This window comes from Aspergillus viridinutans (assembly GCF_018404265.1).
Source record: "Aspergillus viridinutans IFM 47045 DNA, scaffold_4, whole genome shotgun sequence".
In the NCBI taxonomy this organism is placed as follows: Eukaryota; Fungi; Ascomycota; class Eurotiomycetes; order Eurotiales; family Aspergillaceae; genus Aspergillus; species Aspergillus viridinutans.
In genome coordinates this window covers 1,031,463-1,048,266 of record NW_025091220.1, presented here as the reverse complement: position 1 = coordinate 1,048,266, position 16,804 = coordinate 1,031,463, and the positions used below count along the sequence as shown (strand labels likewise).

The following is a 16,804-nucleotide window of genomic DNA, read 5'->3' as shown; positions in this document are numbered from 1 at the left end:
GATGTTGACAACTGTCGCAAGATGCGATACCTATATATACATCACGTGAGTGACGAGCGTTGACATATATCTAAGACACAAACCATACTACAAGTATAAAGATTCGATTTTCTCAAATCTCTTTCGTGATGTTCAAACTTACTGGAGCAATTCATTGTGCTCATGGATGAAAAGATTATCGATTTCAATGTCGCACCTTCTGTCTGTCGATCATTCTTCCGTGTACTTGACAACAGCGACTACTCTGGAAGACATTGCAATCCCATACGTTATTCAGTTGACGCATATGCTAAGATATCATAAACATCCATAGGGACACCAGTTCAAACAGAAGTACCACGCTGAGTATTAAAAGGGTAACCAGACTCTATTGACAACATGACAAAGTAAAGCTATTCAATCGTGACGGATCATCATGGTTCATGAGGATGACAGGGCAGTACAGCTGCGAGCTGTCTCGGCAAGGACAATTACGCACTGCATCGAGCGTCAACTCCTGTTCGAATTGAGCGAATGAAAGCAAGTCATAGGGAGGGGGCAACGGGGGAACATACATCAAAGCCAGCGTCAGATCACCGTGGATATGAGCCTTGAGCTCGACCTCGATTTCGAGATTCAGCTCCAACTTGAGCTTCATGCCTTCTTCGTCGTCCAGACTCGAGCCCTGCTTCTCTTGCGGTACCACGTTCATTGACCCGTTCTGGGAGAGGGATTGGTTACCGCCGGCGGGTTGGTACGGTTGCATTGCCTTGCCGGAGGCGACTTGGTTATCGTAGTCTTCATCGTCGTCGTCGTATTCATCAGAGTAAAAGTCATCTTCATCGGAGTAGTCCTCGTCATCATCTGCTTCTTCTACAGCGTCTTGTTTTCTGCTCTGTTGTTGTTGTTGGCGCTGACGACGTTTTGCCTGAGCCTTTGGATCCTCTGCTTCATCGCCGGAGACCTCGTAGTCGTCGGTTTCGTAGTCTTCGTCGGAGTAGTCATCCGAGTAATCGTCTTGCTGGAGGGTGGGTTGTTTTTGCTGTTCTTTTGTTTTCTCTGCGGTGGCCATTGTGTATATAGTAGTAGGCAGAAGATGTATATAGTCACAGTCAAGTATATGGTCGCAATCAAGGCCGTCAAGTTGGAAACAGAATGAAAAGGCAGAATAGAATGACTTTAGTCAACAGTTAATAAGGAACAAGTAAAATAGAACTGTTACTCAAACCAGTCTACGCATAGACAACCCTACACCACGCATCGTCATCATCATAAGGATATGCGGTGATACTTGATCGGAGCCGGGAAGCCACCTACGCGATGGTGTCGGGCCCTTGGATGTGCCGCTCATGACGTTACTGCATCATTACCCTGTCGGTTTCATAATATAATTGGATACTGACTCGTTTCTAATTATGACTGACAGGTAATTATTACTTTACTATGATATGAAACGGGATCCGCCCACTCTTCTGTATACCTGGGCAGGTACCTCTCTAACTCCGCCTGTATCGATGTATCCATGGACCAGAAAAGGTCAAACTTGTTATGACGGCAAAGAATCTTCGCGTGCTCGGTACCGTTCGATTTGTCCCCTGGTACAAAGTATTGTCATTTCCGAATATCCACGGCTAAATCTGCCGTAGAGGTACCTAGGTATAGGACGCGTACTACAGTAACAGAGGTACCTTAGATGTACCTAGGTAGCCTGACGTCGAGTGGCGTCATTGTACGCTTCATATATCCGTTATGGTACTCATAAATCATAATAATATAATAATAGCACCAAGTGGAGCAGCCAACCACACTATCTCGTGCCAAAATTCTCCGAGCGTCCCTCTGTTGATTCGCTTGACTTTATCCATCCTGACATCTGCCGCTACTCCAGACACTACGAACTAGCTTGGAGTAACTAGTACATACGTCGTACGGCCCTGCATCTAGACGTCATACTGAGCCATCTCTTGTTCCGTGCCTCAGTATCCATAGAGCAGCCAAAACCTGTGGTTGTGTAATGTGTGTAATGTCCATCCAATCTCCCAGTCTATGTCAGTCCAAGATGACGCCGAACCAGCCTGTCATGTCAACCGACTGACGTACGAGGCGGACTGCCCGGTTTCCCTCCCTCCACTACAGCCATCCACTGTCCCAATCATCTCATCCATATAAACGACCCCCCCAGACCAAGACAAGGACAAGAGTATAAACGCTGTCATCCCCTCCATCCTCCCACCATCTTAGTCTCTTTCTCTTTTCTTCCACCATGTCCGATCAGGAAAACACCAGTCGTCCTTCTAGTCCGACTCGGAACCCTACCCAGACAGAAGACGGTGCCCCCCCAACCCCAAAGACAGATACCCAGACACCAACAAAGAAGCCTCCCAAGCTAGGCAAGAAGAAGCAGCAGCAGGAGGAGCCTCAGCCTCAGCCTGAACAAGCAGAAGCACAAGACCAAGAACAAGAACCGGAACAAGAAAACAACGAGGGTCCTCCTGAAGACACCAAGGAAGAACCCCAACAGGATACAAACAACAACAACGCCAACGGCGAAGCCACAGACCAACAACAAGAACAAGAACAAGAGCCACAACAAGAACAACCCCGCCCCCGCAGAAGAAAACCCCAGCGCTACCGCCCCGACTCAGACACAGAAAGCATCCCCCGCCCCGAAATGGACAACAACGCAATGGAGAAGCCCCGCCGCCGGCGTCAGCGTCCCCAGACGGAGCAGCAGCAACAGCAGCAACAAGACGGCGGCCCACTCGGCGGCCTCGGCGGCGTGAACCAGGTCGGCGACCTTGTGCAGAACACCGCGGGGAACGCGCTGAACGGCGTGACGGGGTCGGCGGGCAAGGCCGTCGGCGGGCTGCTGGGCGGGAACAAGGAAGAGAAAGACGATGGAGGACGGGACGAGCAGTTGCGGCTGCGGCTGGATCTGAATCTAGATATTGAGGTGCAGCTCAAGGCGAAGATTCATGGTGATTTGACGTTGGGATTATTGTATGTCTCCCTTTCCTTTGCCTCATATGATGAGTGTGGGTGCTAACGTCTTGTCAGGAACTGATTTCTTCTTTCCTTCGTGGTTGTCGCTGGATGCAAAACCTAGACTGTTATGATCGTATCGTCTTGTCTTGATTGCTTTGCTGGAGCTCGTTTCTATCCCATCCTCTGTATATTCAGCTGCGTGTGCAGTAGCTAGCTTACTATACCTACATGGCGCTCATGATTAATGACATTACATGACCATTGACTATTCCAAGACAACACGTGTAGATACCCTAAGCTAATCTGTATACACTCTACCATCTAAGACTACCTACAACCCCGCAGTATACATCAATCCATACCCAACCGTCACAATCACCGCAAACGACATCAAACTGGCCGGGATACCGCGAGTGAAGAAATGCCGCACGTGGAGGTACCGTTGACCCGTTTGCGGGACCTCGGTCATAATAGCAGCTGTACATGTTAGCATTACGCTTGAGAAAAAAGTGAAAAGGATGCATACTCATATTGGGAAACCCGCTGGTCGGCAATGCCATGGCCACCGAACACATCAACGCACTCGCCATCACCAGCAAGTTCGGATGCGGGTCGTCCATACCCACGCCAATCTGGCGCACCAGCGGCAGCATGATCAGCGCCGCAACCGTGTGCGAGATGAACGTCGCCATGACCAGGATCAGCGCCGAAAACACAATCAGAACCCCGTACAGACTGAAGTGGTCGACGCGCGCGGTGATCGCCTTGGCGATCGTGTGCAGCAGCCCGGACGAGGTCACTGCTTTGCCGAGACAGAGACCGCCGGCCGCTAGGATGATGATCGTCCACAAGAAGTTGTTGAAGTCCTCCTTGTTCAGGATCCCCGTTCCAAAGAACAGCACCATCGGGATGATGGCGATCACCCCCATATCGCCAAAGACGTGCTCGAGCTGATGGCTGGCACACCACAGCCCGATGGTGAACAGCGTCACAATCGTGACAAAGTACTGCACTCCCGAAAACCGGTCCTTGACCGGTCGCATCGGCACAATGGTTGTGCCCCGGCTGGGATGGAACGTAGCCAGCAAGAGGAGCCAAATCAAAAGAATCGAAATGATGCAGACGGGCAGCGAAACAAAGAACCACGTCCCCCAGCTAATACTCGGGTACATGTTCTGCAGCGCGATGATATTCTGGGGCGACGCAATCGGCGACGCGGCGCCTCCAACATTGGCAGCCAGCGCAATACCCAGCACAAGGGCTTTGGCAAAGTCGGAATCAGGAGGGAGATTACGAAGTAGAGGCTGAGTGAGAGGTTAGCATCTATCCAAAACTAGCAACCCCAGAAAGAGGGGACATACCTGAATAATGGAGTAGCAAAGAACCGGCGAGGCCACATTGCTAATCCACATACTAAGAAACATGCTCACAAACATGTTGGTCAGCAGAACAACTTTGGGATTGGAGCCGGCCCTGCTCAGCACAAACATGGCCATCCGACGAGCAATGTCGTACTTGGACAACGCAGCGGCAATGGTGAATCCTCCCAGCAGGAGCATGATCACCGGCGTCCACATCGCGCTGAAAGCCGCGCTCGTGGCGTCCTTTGGTCCCAGACGCTGGTACGGCTTCTCCGCGGACTTCATAATGCGCAGCATGACGACCAGGAAGGGTATCAAAAGGGACGTCACGAAGAGGGGAATGACTTCTGTGGCCCACAACAGACTGACAAACACAAGCATTGCCAGGCAGTTCTGCTGCTCCGGTTTATCCATGATCGGAGCATAGAGCAAGACGATAAACACCGCCAGAATGACAATCAGAGTCCCGAAACTCAAGCTGCAGAGCCACTCGGGCACGCTATAGCGACCAAACGGCGTCTTGATCTCTTTGGCTGCAGCCTCCTGCTCATCACCCTGTCGTCGTGCGGCAGCCGGGTCCTCATCCATTCCCAGCAGTGTCCGACGGATACCAACATTCGCGGCCTGGGCCTTGCGCTCAATGCCAATCATCTCTCGCCAGACAGTATTCCGCTCCCAGACAACGTGCTCTCTCAGATGCAGTCGCAGCTCCCGTTTGGCCAGCGGCAGGTCGCCGCCCGTAATCACGTCCGCGTAGAGCTGCTCGACCCGGGCGATCACGTCCTCGATCTTCTTCATGGTCGAATCCGTAAAAGGATAAGCCGGAGAAACGGTGGAGCTCATGTACTCCCGCCGCAAACTGCAGTCGAGGATCTTGTCGAACTTTTTCAACGCCTTGGAGAACCCAGTCTTGTTCAGCTGGATGTACGACTTGAGGCCGCACAGCGAGACATAGACATTCACGGCCCGCTGCTTCAGCGACAAGCCCTCGTTGTACAGGTCCAGAAACCGCGGATCCTTGCAATGCTCATCATGCCCACCGCTCCCTCGCCGAACAAACCCCAGAAGCATCGAGTCAGCCATGAATCTCGAATCGCTCATGTCCGAGCGCGACCGAGCCGTCAACGGCACCGTTCTCTGCCCAGCCGGCGGCTGATGCTCGTCATCGCTATCCGCTCCATCATCGTCATCCGTCTCCTCCGACGGTAAATCGCGGTACGAGCTGCCGGTGCGCGGGCGCGAGTGAGAGCCAGAGCTCATCCTCCGCCACTTGACCATGGCGTCACTCATGGGGTCCACGTCCGCCCCGTCCGTCCTGGACGAGTACTCCTCGGCATCGCGGACAACATCCTCCACCTCCTTGAGTATCTCCGACTCCTTGACTTCGTAGAAACTGCATATCTTCTCCAGCTCTGCGTTCAGAGCCCGCCGAAACACGGCCTCGGGCGTAGGTGCCTCGCTTAACAACGGCGCGGACTCGACATCCGACTGTGCCTGTCCGTTCGCTTTCCGAGCATGCTGCTCGAGGGAATATATCCTAAACGCATTAGCATTAGCAAGTCCACAGTCCAAAAAAAAGTGAACAAAATCTCACAATTTCTTCAAATTGCTATACGCAATGTAATAAGCACTCCAGTCCGGCACCGCATTAAACTGAATACTATGCGAGAACTTCATCTTCGCTTTCGTTTGCCCCCCCGCACTTTCCTTTGCTGAAGCCTGAGCCTGTCGGCGCCGGAGAGCCTCTACCCAAAACCGGAGCCTGAGGTAAGTCGCCCTGTAGCCTTGACCGCTCTTTTCGCCCCGCTGCGAGTACTTCTCACTCGCCTCTGCCTGTGTCTCTGCCTGTGCGTGCGAGTCCGACTCGGTGGAAAGAAGATGGTTGGAGCTAGTGCGTTCGCGTGTTACAAGCGGGTAGCGACTGCGGGTGTGAAAGTCTTCAAGCTCGAAGCTTTGGTCGTGGCCGTCGTGTCCGTGTTCGTAGGCACCGGTCGCAGATGCGATGCGTGCCACGGTGCGCCCAACAGCATTCGACGACACGGTTTCGACTCGAGGAAATTTTGAGAAAAGAAAAGGAACGACTCCGAAGTTGGGGACTAGGCCTATTGATAATGGGTCGTTTAGTGGTAGGGAGCTGGAGCTGAACTGCGGCGTCTGGGCTGGGTCGAGTCCCCGCAGCGCTGCTGTGCGGGTGATCTGAGTGGTTGCCTCGTTGGACGAACAAACCAGCGCGGAGGGGTTGAGGAATTAGGGCTTTGGCGTCAGTATATGGCGTGCGCTCATGACTTTGACGGATGAAAGATGAGAATGATCAGATGGATATATTTTGAGCATAATCCTGGTCGATAGTACATAGTATAATGACTACCTTTAGGCTGTCAGGGTGCCTTGCAGCAAACACAGATTTGCCTGATCGGGGATAGCGAGGATTTAGTCATCCACAGTCGAGATACGAGATGAAGCAAAGATAATTTACAATTGCTGATGGCCTAAAATACAATGAATGAATGAATAGATATCACTATTTACCTGCGCTGAGTGACCAGACCAAGATTCGAACGACCCGCAATACCAAGCTTATGCACCGCTTCCCTCCGATCCCACACACCACTACGGCCTTCCGCAACAGCGACCAGCTCGTGAGCTACTCGCTGAGCGAAACTGCTGTCCCGACGCTTATCAGAGGCATCAATGATCCATCTGATGGCCGTCCGCCGCCGCTGTCTCTGCATCAGAGGAACTGGGATCTGCACGGCGGCACCACCACCGGCAATACCCTTCTGCTGACGGATCTTGATCAGAGGTGCGACCGAGTCCACGATCAATGTGAGGTAGAGGACGGGGTTCAGAGGTAGTTGCGGGCCGGGAGGACCAGGGAGGAGGGGGCGCTTCAGGTGCGGCTGCGGGGGAGGGGCAGTTCGAAGATGGTCAAGAATGAAGGACATGTTCTGCGACGACAACTAGATTAGCACCAGTCACAGCCCGCCAAGTCTCGAGCGATGCACACACCTTCTGGGCCTTGCTCAACTTCCCATCCCGCATAAGCAATTTCGTAAACTGCTCCAGCAACGAATCATATCTCTCGCGGAAATTCTCCGTCTTGGGGAGGCTCTCAGGAGCCGGAAACTTCAATCCGGGGTGCAGCTCCGCGACCTCCTGGTTAACCTGGTTAATCATATTGGCGACAACGGCCGCCGAGGGATCGGTCAGGTCCTGACCCTGTAGGTCCGGCTGGTAGCGGCGTGTGAAGGTCGAGAAGGACCGGTTGCCAGACGATCGCTTCAGCTGGTCTTGCATGACCTTGGGCATGTGCTTCAGGGCGTCTTTATCGCGCTGCAGGATCTATCCCAACAGGAGAAATCAGCATTCCGCGACGTAGAGTATCGATAAAAAAAAAAGAAGAAACCTACCTCAGCGACAGGAGTCCCCTGCTCCAACTCCGGGCTCGCAGTAGCCTCGTACTTCCCACCGTGCAGGATCTTGTCCATTTGCGCGGCTTCCTCGCTGACGTGAGGCAACGGATCCTCCGTAGGCCCTTTTATCCCATCCAATTCGTCCTTCTTCTCTGATTTCGACGAGTTCCATCGTCTCTGTGCTTGTACGGTCGATGCGGTAAGAGGCCGGCTGATACTGAAACGCGAGCTGACAGCGGATGAGGTGGATGGGCGAAAGGCAGGCAAGGCCTTGCCCACTGTGAAAAGATTGATACGAGGCGGCATGTTGATTCTCCTCGATGCCTGAATCGACAGACCGTATTTGGAGGAAGAGTGTTCAATTGCCCTCCTCCGTCCTTGGCTTCGTCGGAGCCGCGAAGAACGATTTTCCTCTCCACAGTCGCTTAGTCATCCAAGCCAAGACTCCCCGACTCGAGCATGAAGTCATTCAGTATTTCAGATGAAATGGGCTACAGTTTCACAAGAGTTACTAGAACACGGTCTAGGATGTAGCGATTTACATAAAAGCGGTGGCATCCAGGCCGGACCTGCCATTTTGCTATCCCAAGTATACTCATTAGGAGAACGTCGAAAGAAAATACAAAATACAGGGGCCGAGTAATCAGAACCCACTATTGTGCGTCTGTACAGCAAATACAGAGCCCCCGAAGTCACAAGGGTGACCAGCAGTATTTACCCAGTTAGTGCAATAGGAAAACGAGTTGTTTAGCACAAAGTCAGGGAGCGCGGTGATCAAGTAAAAATCAAGTCAATGTCAGAAACAATGACATCAATACTGAATTCCTGGCTTGAAAGCTCGGCAGAGGGACTGGTCGCTCAATTGGCAATAAGAGCATCGCCAATGGGATCATCAGGGTACACGTAGAACGCTAGCGCTAGGATCAGATACCTATGGCGCGGAAAGTTAGAACATGGCTCATTGATCGAGAGGAGAGCGGACAAACTTACATTCCCAAGCAAAGCCCACCCTCGAGATAATTCGACTTGCCATCCTGAATGAGGAAGGTCACAACCAAGCTGGAGATGAAGAAGGCGACGGTCTCAAAGATGTGGAAGTTGAGAGTCATCTCAACGTTCAGGATCCAGCCCATGATGACAAGGAACGGTGTCACGAACAATGCGATCTGCAAGCTGCTGCCGACGGCTACGCCGATAGCCAGATCCATCTTCCCTTTCCAGGCGACGACGACGGCGGTCACATGCTCCGCAGCATTTCCAACAATGGGAATCAAGATAAGACCGATGAAGGTCCGGCTCATGCCCGTCTTCTCCACAATGCTGTCGATGCTTCCAACCAGGTAGTCGGCACAGACGGCGACAAGGACTGTGACGATAACCAGAGTAATGGTGGCGGCCAGAGGGCTCAGAATGTGCTCCTCTTCTTCATGGTCCGCCTGATTCTCTGCATCGGGTCCGTCCTGACCCTCCTCGAACATCTCTGCATGCGATCTGAGCTGGAAGTACAGGTACATGACGTATAGAACCAGGAGGATGATCGCGGTACCGTGGGAAAGAATCAGGATATTATTATCCGTCGTAGCTTTGGAGTGGGACGGTGACAGAGAGGCGTAGAGAGTGGCTGGGATGATCAACGAAGCAGATGCAACCGTCATCATGGACGACATGGTGGACGCGACAGTACTGTTGAATGTCTGCTCGGAATACCGGAGCCCGCCAATGAAGAAACAGCATCCGAGCACAAGTAGGATGTTCGACAGGATACTACCCAGCATACTTGCCTGGACGACACGAATCTGGTTGTCCTTCAAGGCGATGATGCTGACCTACCATGGTCCCCAAAGTCAGCTATAGTCAAGCATAAAAGAAATCAAACGAATAAACCTACAATCAGTTCAACGGCATTTCCAAAAGTAGCATTCATTAGTCCACCCAATGCCTGCCCCATAGTAGCCGCCAGTTCCTCAGTCGCAAAGCTCAGCAGAGACGCCAATGGGATGATCGCGAGGAAGTTCAATGAGAAGACAACCGTGCTGTCCCAGTGAAGCGCACCGGAGATGATACCTAGAGGAACAAACACGAGCAGCACGTTGACGTAGTCCCGCACAAGGGTCTGCCAGGTCAAGTGCACGACATGCGCGGGGACGTTCAGCCAGCGTCGTGCACGTTTGTGGCGCCGATGCTGGCTAAGGCCTGAGTTGATGCGGGGAATATCATTGATCAGAGCATCGCGCTCACTGGGCTCTCCAACCCCGTTTGGAGAAGAAGAGAAGCCGGTCATACTGCGTTTTTTGGGACCCCACGAGTACCTTCGGAAGGCTGAACGGAAATTCCTCGATGCTGTACCAGATTCGACACATCCGATTAGCCAAATTTCTTGAGAGTTTCGTCTCACGATCCTCCGCAAGAAATGATAGTTCAAGAATCAAAAGAACGACCGCTTGATAGGCGAGAGAGAACAAAGAGAGGCTTGGAAAATGAAAAGAAATTTATGAAATAGACGGAAGATACTCCGTATGATAAAAGAGGGAAAATGAAGGAATGAATAATGGAAGGTCACAAGTGGGGAGTTATGAGAGAAAGGAAAAAACTGGTTGTACTCTGCGTAGTAGCAGTAGCAGTAGCAGTAGCAGTAGCAGTGGTGATGGAGGTGATGAAGGTGTGGCACCTACACATTGGGATCAGACAGTGGCGCGGGAAACGACCAGGGAACCGCGATAGGACAGGAGGGAAAAAGTGGGTTAACCCTGAAATATGTAGGATTGTAACCGGTCAGTCTAGGATTGAATCTGATAGTCCGTCCTTGTCTGGAATCTTGGGACCCGAGGAGAGAAAAATTCTGGAACCGGGGCGAAATTGCAAATGGCAGTTAAGTTAGGTAGTCTAGCTCGTGGTTGGCAAGAGGATTGGCGAACCAAGACAACCGCAGTGGTCTTGTCGCAGAGGGGAATGTCCACTTTTCGCTGAAGAATGAGAAAAAGGATTAGATTAACGCTCACGCGAACCAATCGAGATGATCATGGGCTAAAATCCAACTCAGATATTCTTCCTCTCAATTGGAGAGAAGAGGTCGACGGAAGAGTGCGGTGCGAGAAACTATGTAGATAGACTACAGGATCTGCAAGCATCCAGCCACGTACGTACCTTGACTACTGTGGATATCCGGAGACGTAGGTAGAAGTCTTGTCCAAGAGCAGAGAATTGTCCTGTCAGTCGAGCTTTCAATCTGGGGGAGGGGACAAAACAGAGTAACTGCAGTGAGCAGAGTCCGCAGTGCACAGCCTCAAAGCTGATGCTTTGATCCTCAAAGGAGCAGGAGTTTCAGGTGAGCTTACCCTTGAACAGGAGGCGAGGCTAGAGACCTGAAGCTAACAGTCTCGGCACGCTTCTCAAAGTCTTGACTGCCCAGACGTGGGCGCAGGATTGGAAATTGGCGCTGGCAGCAATGCCTTCTTTAGACGATGCAGCTATGTACTAGAGTGGATGACGTTGACCACGACTGACCCGGAAACGTGGGCCTCAATTGTAGAATTACAAGAGTATATCAAGTTTGAATATCAGCCAGGTACCTCGCTAGATGTATGCAATGATGATGTCGATTATGATGATGAAGTTGGCGCCAAAGTGATGCTTTACAGTGGGGCATCTGCAAAAGCTCCAGCCAGTAGCTTAACTCGCAATGCAGTTGGACATCAAGCAGTTAGATTCATTCTTCTCATAGAGTAGATACCTTAGATATCTAATACCAATTGCAAAACCATACATAGAGTAAATCCGTCAGACTCGTCTCAACACGAAACATCTCCATGCATTCATCTGAGAATCCACGGGAGGACGAGTCACTCCATCCACAGATCTTCCATGCCAAGATGCACTGCCACAATTAGACCCACCACGCAATAGTAAAATCGATCATAGCGCCTGCACTATCCTAGTCGTACCACTGTGGTGTGGAGCAACGTGATAAATCTCATCAATTAAGAATCACATCAGACAAAATCATCAGATAGATTAAAAGAGGAGATAAACCTCAGTGGGATGCTTGGGGTAATCAACACGTGTCTGATGATTGATGCACCCCATGCTGACAGTCCTATCTGCACGCCGCAATGCACCCAGAAAGTATACCTACATCATGTGGCTTCACAACTCACTCATGCTAAGCGCAACCCCTTGTCTGCCTACCTATTCTGTAAGGAGATTGCTTATCATGCGCTGTGTTGTGATCTGGAGACCTGCGCAACTGCCCCAGATTGGCTCGGTTCATTCGTCCGTCACCACCCCTGCAACTCACTTTATATTGGCGCTATCAGATGCAGATCCAACCATGACCTGCTCAGCCACGCCATCTATCTACCAGGCTCTACGGAGTAAGAAGCCCTCGGATACAGAGGCTGACAGCCGATCCAATGGCCCAAGCCACTGGAGAAGCATATCAGAATTTCACCACATCACCAAGGCTAGTCTGACATGTTCAATTATCACATTACTTAAGTCTATGAATATCCTCGAACATCCAGCTCTCATATAGTCCATAGATACATGTGCGCAGAAAGCGTTCATGCGATCACTAAATAAGTCATAAGATACAACGAATTCCTCCGCAATAAGCTTCACGCGTAATACTCCTTGTAGACTAGATGCCAAGCAACATAAACCGCCCGAAGTTGCGGACAAGTTAGGATGGCACAGCACCGAGTGCTAGTACGTGTCAGCAAACGCCTCGGCATACTTTCAGTCGATATACTCACCTGCTGCATAGGCAAGGTACCACGTCCGGCTGGCTCCCCCGTCAATCCAGCTGTAGTCGAAGTTGGGCTGAGTGAAAAAGTTCCACGAAGCGGCTGGGTCCACCAGTGCGAGATTGGCGTACAGTACGCCCTTCCACCCGCCTACCACGTTCTCGGCTGGCGCTGGGCCGTTGCTTGCAAACATGGCATCCCATTCCTCCTGCACAAACTCCTTGCTGCGGACAAACGCAGAAGACGGGAGGATGGGTAGCATATGGATCCTATGTCACAAATCAGCAATGCAGGGTCTCGATATTGCCAATGACAATGAAGGGCACAAAAGTCCATACCCCTGAATATACTCCAGATTGCTGCCAAAGTAAGTAGTATGGTCCACCTTGTTTTCGAACAACTGGAAGAAATTGTGTCAGTTGGAGACTGACCCCACAAGACATACGGTAACAATGCTTGACATACTATGCCCGTGACCTTGTTGGCAATGAAGTTCGCCGGCTGGTTCTTGTTGTCGCTTTCCATCAAAAAGTAATTCCGGAGGCTTCGGCGTAGGATGGCCAGCATCAAGTTGCCTCGCGCCTCCATACTAACATCCCCAATAGTCTTTCCCCACATCTTCAGAGCGTACGCAAACATCGCATCTTCCGACGTCGACTCCTCGTCTTTGCCGTCAAAGGATTCGAAAAGACCCTTTGCCCAAGAATGGCCATGGAACCAGTCGAACCCGCGCGAGAACGGAAAGAGCGGATCATTTCCGGCTGAGTTTCCAGCATCACGGACAAGCATATTGACCCAATCTTTGCTTGTTAGAAGCCACTGAGGATCCATGGATCCTATGATTGCAGCAGCATGGATGAAGTATCCGTAGTGGAAATGATGGTCGTTGTAAAGCGTATTCCCAAAATCAGCGCCCACGTCACCAGAGGCATAGCTGGCAGAGGATACCACTCCTTTCCAGACATTGTCGTAGACAAGGGGAAACTGTTGCTTGTTCTCGATGAAACGGGCAAAGGAGTTCTTCAACCGCTCAAGGCCCTCGGCCGCAAGAGTGCTGTTACCCCCCAGTTTGTCAACTGTATACACGAGGGTAGCAAACTTGCTCAGCGCCTTGCCGCTGAAATACATGCTATTGAGATTGGTCTGAGCATCCATATCTTGTTGAAGTTCTGTGGGAGCTGCAGCTAGGATGACCTGCTGGGCTGCGGGCGATATTCGGTCAATGCTGCCTCCCGAAACCGACCATGGGGCAAAACCCATGGAAATGGGGAGCTCAGGTTCAACCATTGTCCAATATTCCCCTATGACCGCGGTCGCCTGGCCTTTGGTGGTGGTTCTAAGCGTGATATTCGTCGCTCGGCTTTGTGTACTGGCGTCGAACGATTCCATATGATGTGGGAGAGCAAACATCAGCAACGGGGTGTTTTGCGCATCCTTTCCTGCCTTAGCCCACATCAGCTTGTACGTTCCAGTACTCTCTGACACCGAGCCCATGACTGCACCCTCGACAGCATAAACACCAGAAGAGTTATCGTAGAACTTCTCGCCAGATGCGCCGGCCGGGTTCTTGGCCACCTGGATCGTGCCGGACCAGCCGGCGGGCCCGATAATCTCGCTGTTTGACACCAACCGTAGCTCTGGATCAGCCCCGTCGTCAGGCGTTGCGTAGAGAAGCCATGATGTTCCATCCTCAAGGGATAGGCTGTATTTGAATATACCAGCACGTGGCGATCCAGCAGTTACCATTGTGTTGAAGAAGACACCGCTCTGGATCTTAGGCTGCAAGTTGCTGTAAATGCCAGTCACAAATCCCATGCCCTGCACTACAGGAAGGGTGATGCTCTGGGATGAGCCAGCAGAAGGTCGTAGCACCGCGTTGGCCGAGAAAGGGAGCGGATTTTCAGTGGTGAGTACAGTAGATGCACCCAGCTCACTTGCTGACAGAATAACGGAATGGATGCCGATCGGATTGATATAATATGATATAGGGCTACCGGGAATTGCCGTTCTGACCGGGCCCTGCGCGATTACGTTACTCTCGACATGGGAGATCGCCATGCCATAGCTTTGCGACGTTCCACTTCCCTTCACCCAAGCAATGCTGTAGGGGTGCGTAAAAGTGTCGTTGGTTTGCGTTCCCAAGAAGAGCCCCGAATAGAACTTGTTCGTCTCAACAGGAGTGTCCGTGTCGACCTGTATGGATCAGATAATGCCATCAAAAGAACAGGGCTCGGGAGCTTACGATTCCATTCTTAGGTACGGGATGATCGTTTCTTGAGTCAATCGTGTTGGGAATCGGACCAGTCGACACTGGTACAAAGACGTCTTGACCGCCTGCCATAGGGATAGCGGAAGCTACTCATACCTCATCAGTCAACAAATCCGTGGTGTTGCCGATGGTAAACTCACCTGATACTGGCTCACTGGATGACTGACTCTGCTGAACTGGGTCGTCTGACGCTGCGGAAATTGCCGCCTGGGTTTCAACAGAAGAAGTAGCTTCACTGGCTGAAATTGAGTCAGAAATCAAGTTTATGTGCATCTGCAATCTCAGACTAACCTGGTTCCGAAGAGCTAGACGAGTTACCGTCGTGAGATGGATAACCTGGCCTAGTCGAGCCAGTATTCTGACTGACAATCGCGTCTGAGGCTTCTTCGTTGGCCGTGGTCAAGCTTGAGCTGGCAGTTGGCACCACCGGCGGGCTGGTGATTAGTGGCAGTGTCTCGTCTGAGGTTGAGGGCTCTGAGGGTGAAGATGAGGTTACAACTGGGGGATTCGTAGTCGGACGCTTAGTGGGAACGTGATGAGTTTGCGGCAGTAGGCCTGATAATAACAAATCCAGCACACCGGATTTGGAACCACCTTGAGGATGCAGCAACGGGTCCAATAGATGGCCCAATTTCGAGTTAGTAGGAAAGGGCTGCTCTGCCAAGCGACCTTCGCGTTCCAAACTCGTTGGATAGAACTATTTGAGGGTAAGTGACAGCCACGGACGGGATACCCATGAACTTACTCCGTGCGTCTCGGGTACGTGCAATCTAGCCTCCTGCGTTTTGGGAGGATATTGGGTTCTGAACTCAATGGTACTGGTCGGCTCGACCGGCCAAGGTAGGGAATGTACTGTCTCTGAGGCCAACAGCCAGGTCAGCATGACTGTAGAGCGCCACATGGTTGCCGCGACCATCCTTCTGTCGTGCCCGTGGTGACTGATATCGAAGGACCAGCTGTCTCACGGCCTCAAAGAAGCGCAAGACAACGATACAAGAAGTTACGTATACTGATCTAGTGTTGCAAAAAAGAATTGAATAGGCCCCTTTGTCCCAGGTCGCAGAGCGCCGCTCCGGAGCTTCAAAGGAGCGAATGCACAGAAAGCAGAAGGACAGTTTGAGCCTCGTTGAAGTAAAGGAGAGGTGATAGGGAATATGATTTGCAATGAGAGGAAAGAGAGTGACGAAAATGAGTGTATTCAACCCGATTTGTGGCACATAGCGTATACGTCGAGTACGCTTCCTCTTGGGATAGGCCAGACAACTCGAGGGGAGTGTCGCGAAAGAAAACAAAAGGACGGACGAGGCCCAGCAGGCCCAGATAAAGGAAAACATTGCTCACCAATATCGAAATTTCAAATTCCAGTCACGACTAGCGAGAATCTCACCAGGCCGAAGTAGGCTGTTCCCCGTCAAGGGTTATCGGATGACCCAAACTTTGTCTAGAGGACAGACAGCGGGAGATGACACGAGTGTAGATCTAAACAGATTGTCAGTCAATTGATTGGACTCAATGTGCGATTAGCAGTATGCGTGGTGGACCCGAAAGGGCAAAACAATGCAGGAACGAGGGCACTGGAATGCTTTATCATTGTGATCCGCGTACAAGCAATCCGAACGGTTGCCAGAGAGGCCTCCATCTAGCCGAAAATCGTTCTCCGCACACTGGTATGAGAGACGGATGACTTACTTACAGGATGGAAATGATTCAACCGGGTGATGCGAACGACGAAAAGGAGGATAGAATGATTGAAGTTGGAAGATGTAACGAATCCATTCTGGGCAGGAAGGGTGTGGAGCAGGGCAGGCAGCTGAATAGTCGAATCTTGCGGGCAGATCCATACGCCAACGTAAGCCACACATGAGAGGACTCGTACGGACTGGAAATAAAGAGAGTTTGAGATTCATATTGATGGTCAATTTTGTCAAAGATTTCGTCAGGGCCAAGGCAGATGCGTAGTTAGATCACAGGTTATCCGCACATTACACCATCTGAGCAGTCGGTGCTCAGACAACCTCATGGCTAATGGCGTAATCAGTCAGGTGAAAATACCCT

At 51.5% G+C, this 16,804-nt stretch overlaps 5 protein-coding genes across 5 annotated transcripts; 1 reads left to right on the top strand and 4 right to left on the bottom strand.

Annotated features, from left to right (window-relative positions):
• Positions 1 to 367: 367 nt before the first annotated feature.
• On the bottom strand, positions 368 to 1,051 carry Aspvir_006355 (uncharacterized protein; the record flags this gene model as incomplete). The annotated part of the gene is made up of 1 exon (XM_043269557.1): positions 368 to 1,051. One exon carries the CDS (start codon positions 1,049 to 1,051, stop codon positions 368 to 370), a length of 684 nt encoding a protein of 227 aa, XP_043125492.1.
• Positions 1,052 to 2,242: 1,191 nt separating this feature from the next.
• Aspvir_006354 (uncharacterized protein) lies at positions 2,243 to 3,043 on the top strand (the record flags this gene model as incomplete). The annotated part of the gene is made up of 2 exons (XM_043269556.1): positions 2,243 to 2,979; positions 3,037 to 3,043. The coding sequence occupies 2 exons, from the start codon at positions 2,243 to 2,245 to the stop codon at positions 3,041 to 3,043; spliced, it is 744 nt and encodes a 247-aa protein (XP_043125491.1).
• A 252-nt stretch (positions 3,044 to 3,295) lies between these two features.
• Positions 3,296 to 8,044, bottom strand: Aspvir_006353 (low-affinity phosphate transporter; the record flags this gene model as incomplete). The annotated part of the gene is made up of 8 exons (XM_043269555.1): positions 3,296 to 3,441; positions 3,491 to 4,268; positions 4,326 to 5,862; positions 5,920 to 6,484; positions 6,552 to 6,610; positions 6,855 to 7,273; positions 7,335 to 7,667; positions 7,736 to 8,044. The coding sequence occupies 8 exons, from the start codon at positions 8,042 to 8,044 to the stop codon at positions 3,296 to 3,298; spliced, it is 4,146 nt and encodes a 1,381-aa protein (XP_043125490.1).
• A 552-nt stretch (positions 8,045 to 8,596) lies between these two features.
• Positions 8,597 to 10,019, bottom strand: Aspvir_006352 (uncharacterized protein; the record flags this gene model as incomplete). The annotated part of the gene is made up of 3 exons (XM_043269554.1): positions 8,597 to 8,669; positions 8,729 to 9,564; positions 9,627 to 10,019. The coding sequence occupies 3 exons, from the start codon at positions 10,017 to 10,019 to the stop codon at positions 8,597 to 8,599; spliced, it is 1,302 nt and encodes a 433-aa protein (XP_043125489.1).
• Positions 10,020 to 12,416: 2,397 nt separating this feature from the next.
• On the bottom strand, positions 12,417 to 15,650 carry Aspvir_006351 (glucan endo-1,3-beta-D-glucosidase; the record flags this gene model as incomplete). The annotated part of the gene is made up of 8 exons (XM_043269553.1): positions 12,417 to 12,439; positions 12,490 to 12,749; positions 12,819 to 12,880; positions 12,946 to 14,673; positions 14,723 to 14,835; positions 14,890 to 14,988; positions 15,041 to 15,446; positions 15,495 to 15,650. The coding sequence occupies 8 exons, from the start codon at positions 15,648 to 15,650 to the stop codon at positions 12,417 to 12,419; spliced, it is 2,847 nt and encodes a 948-aa protein (XP_043125488.1).
• Between the last annotated feature and the right edge of the window lie 1,154 nt (positions 15,651 to 16,804).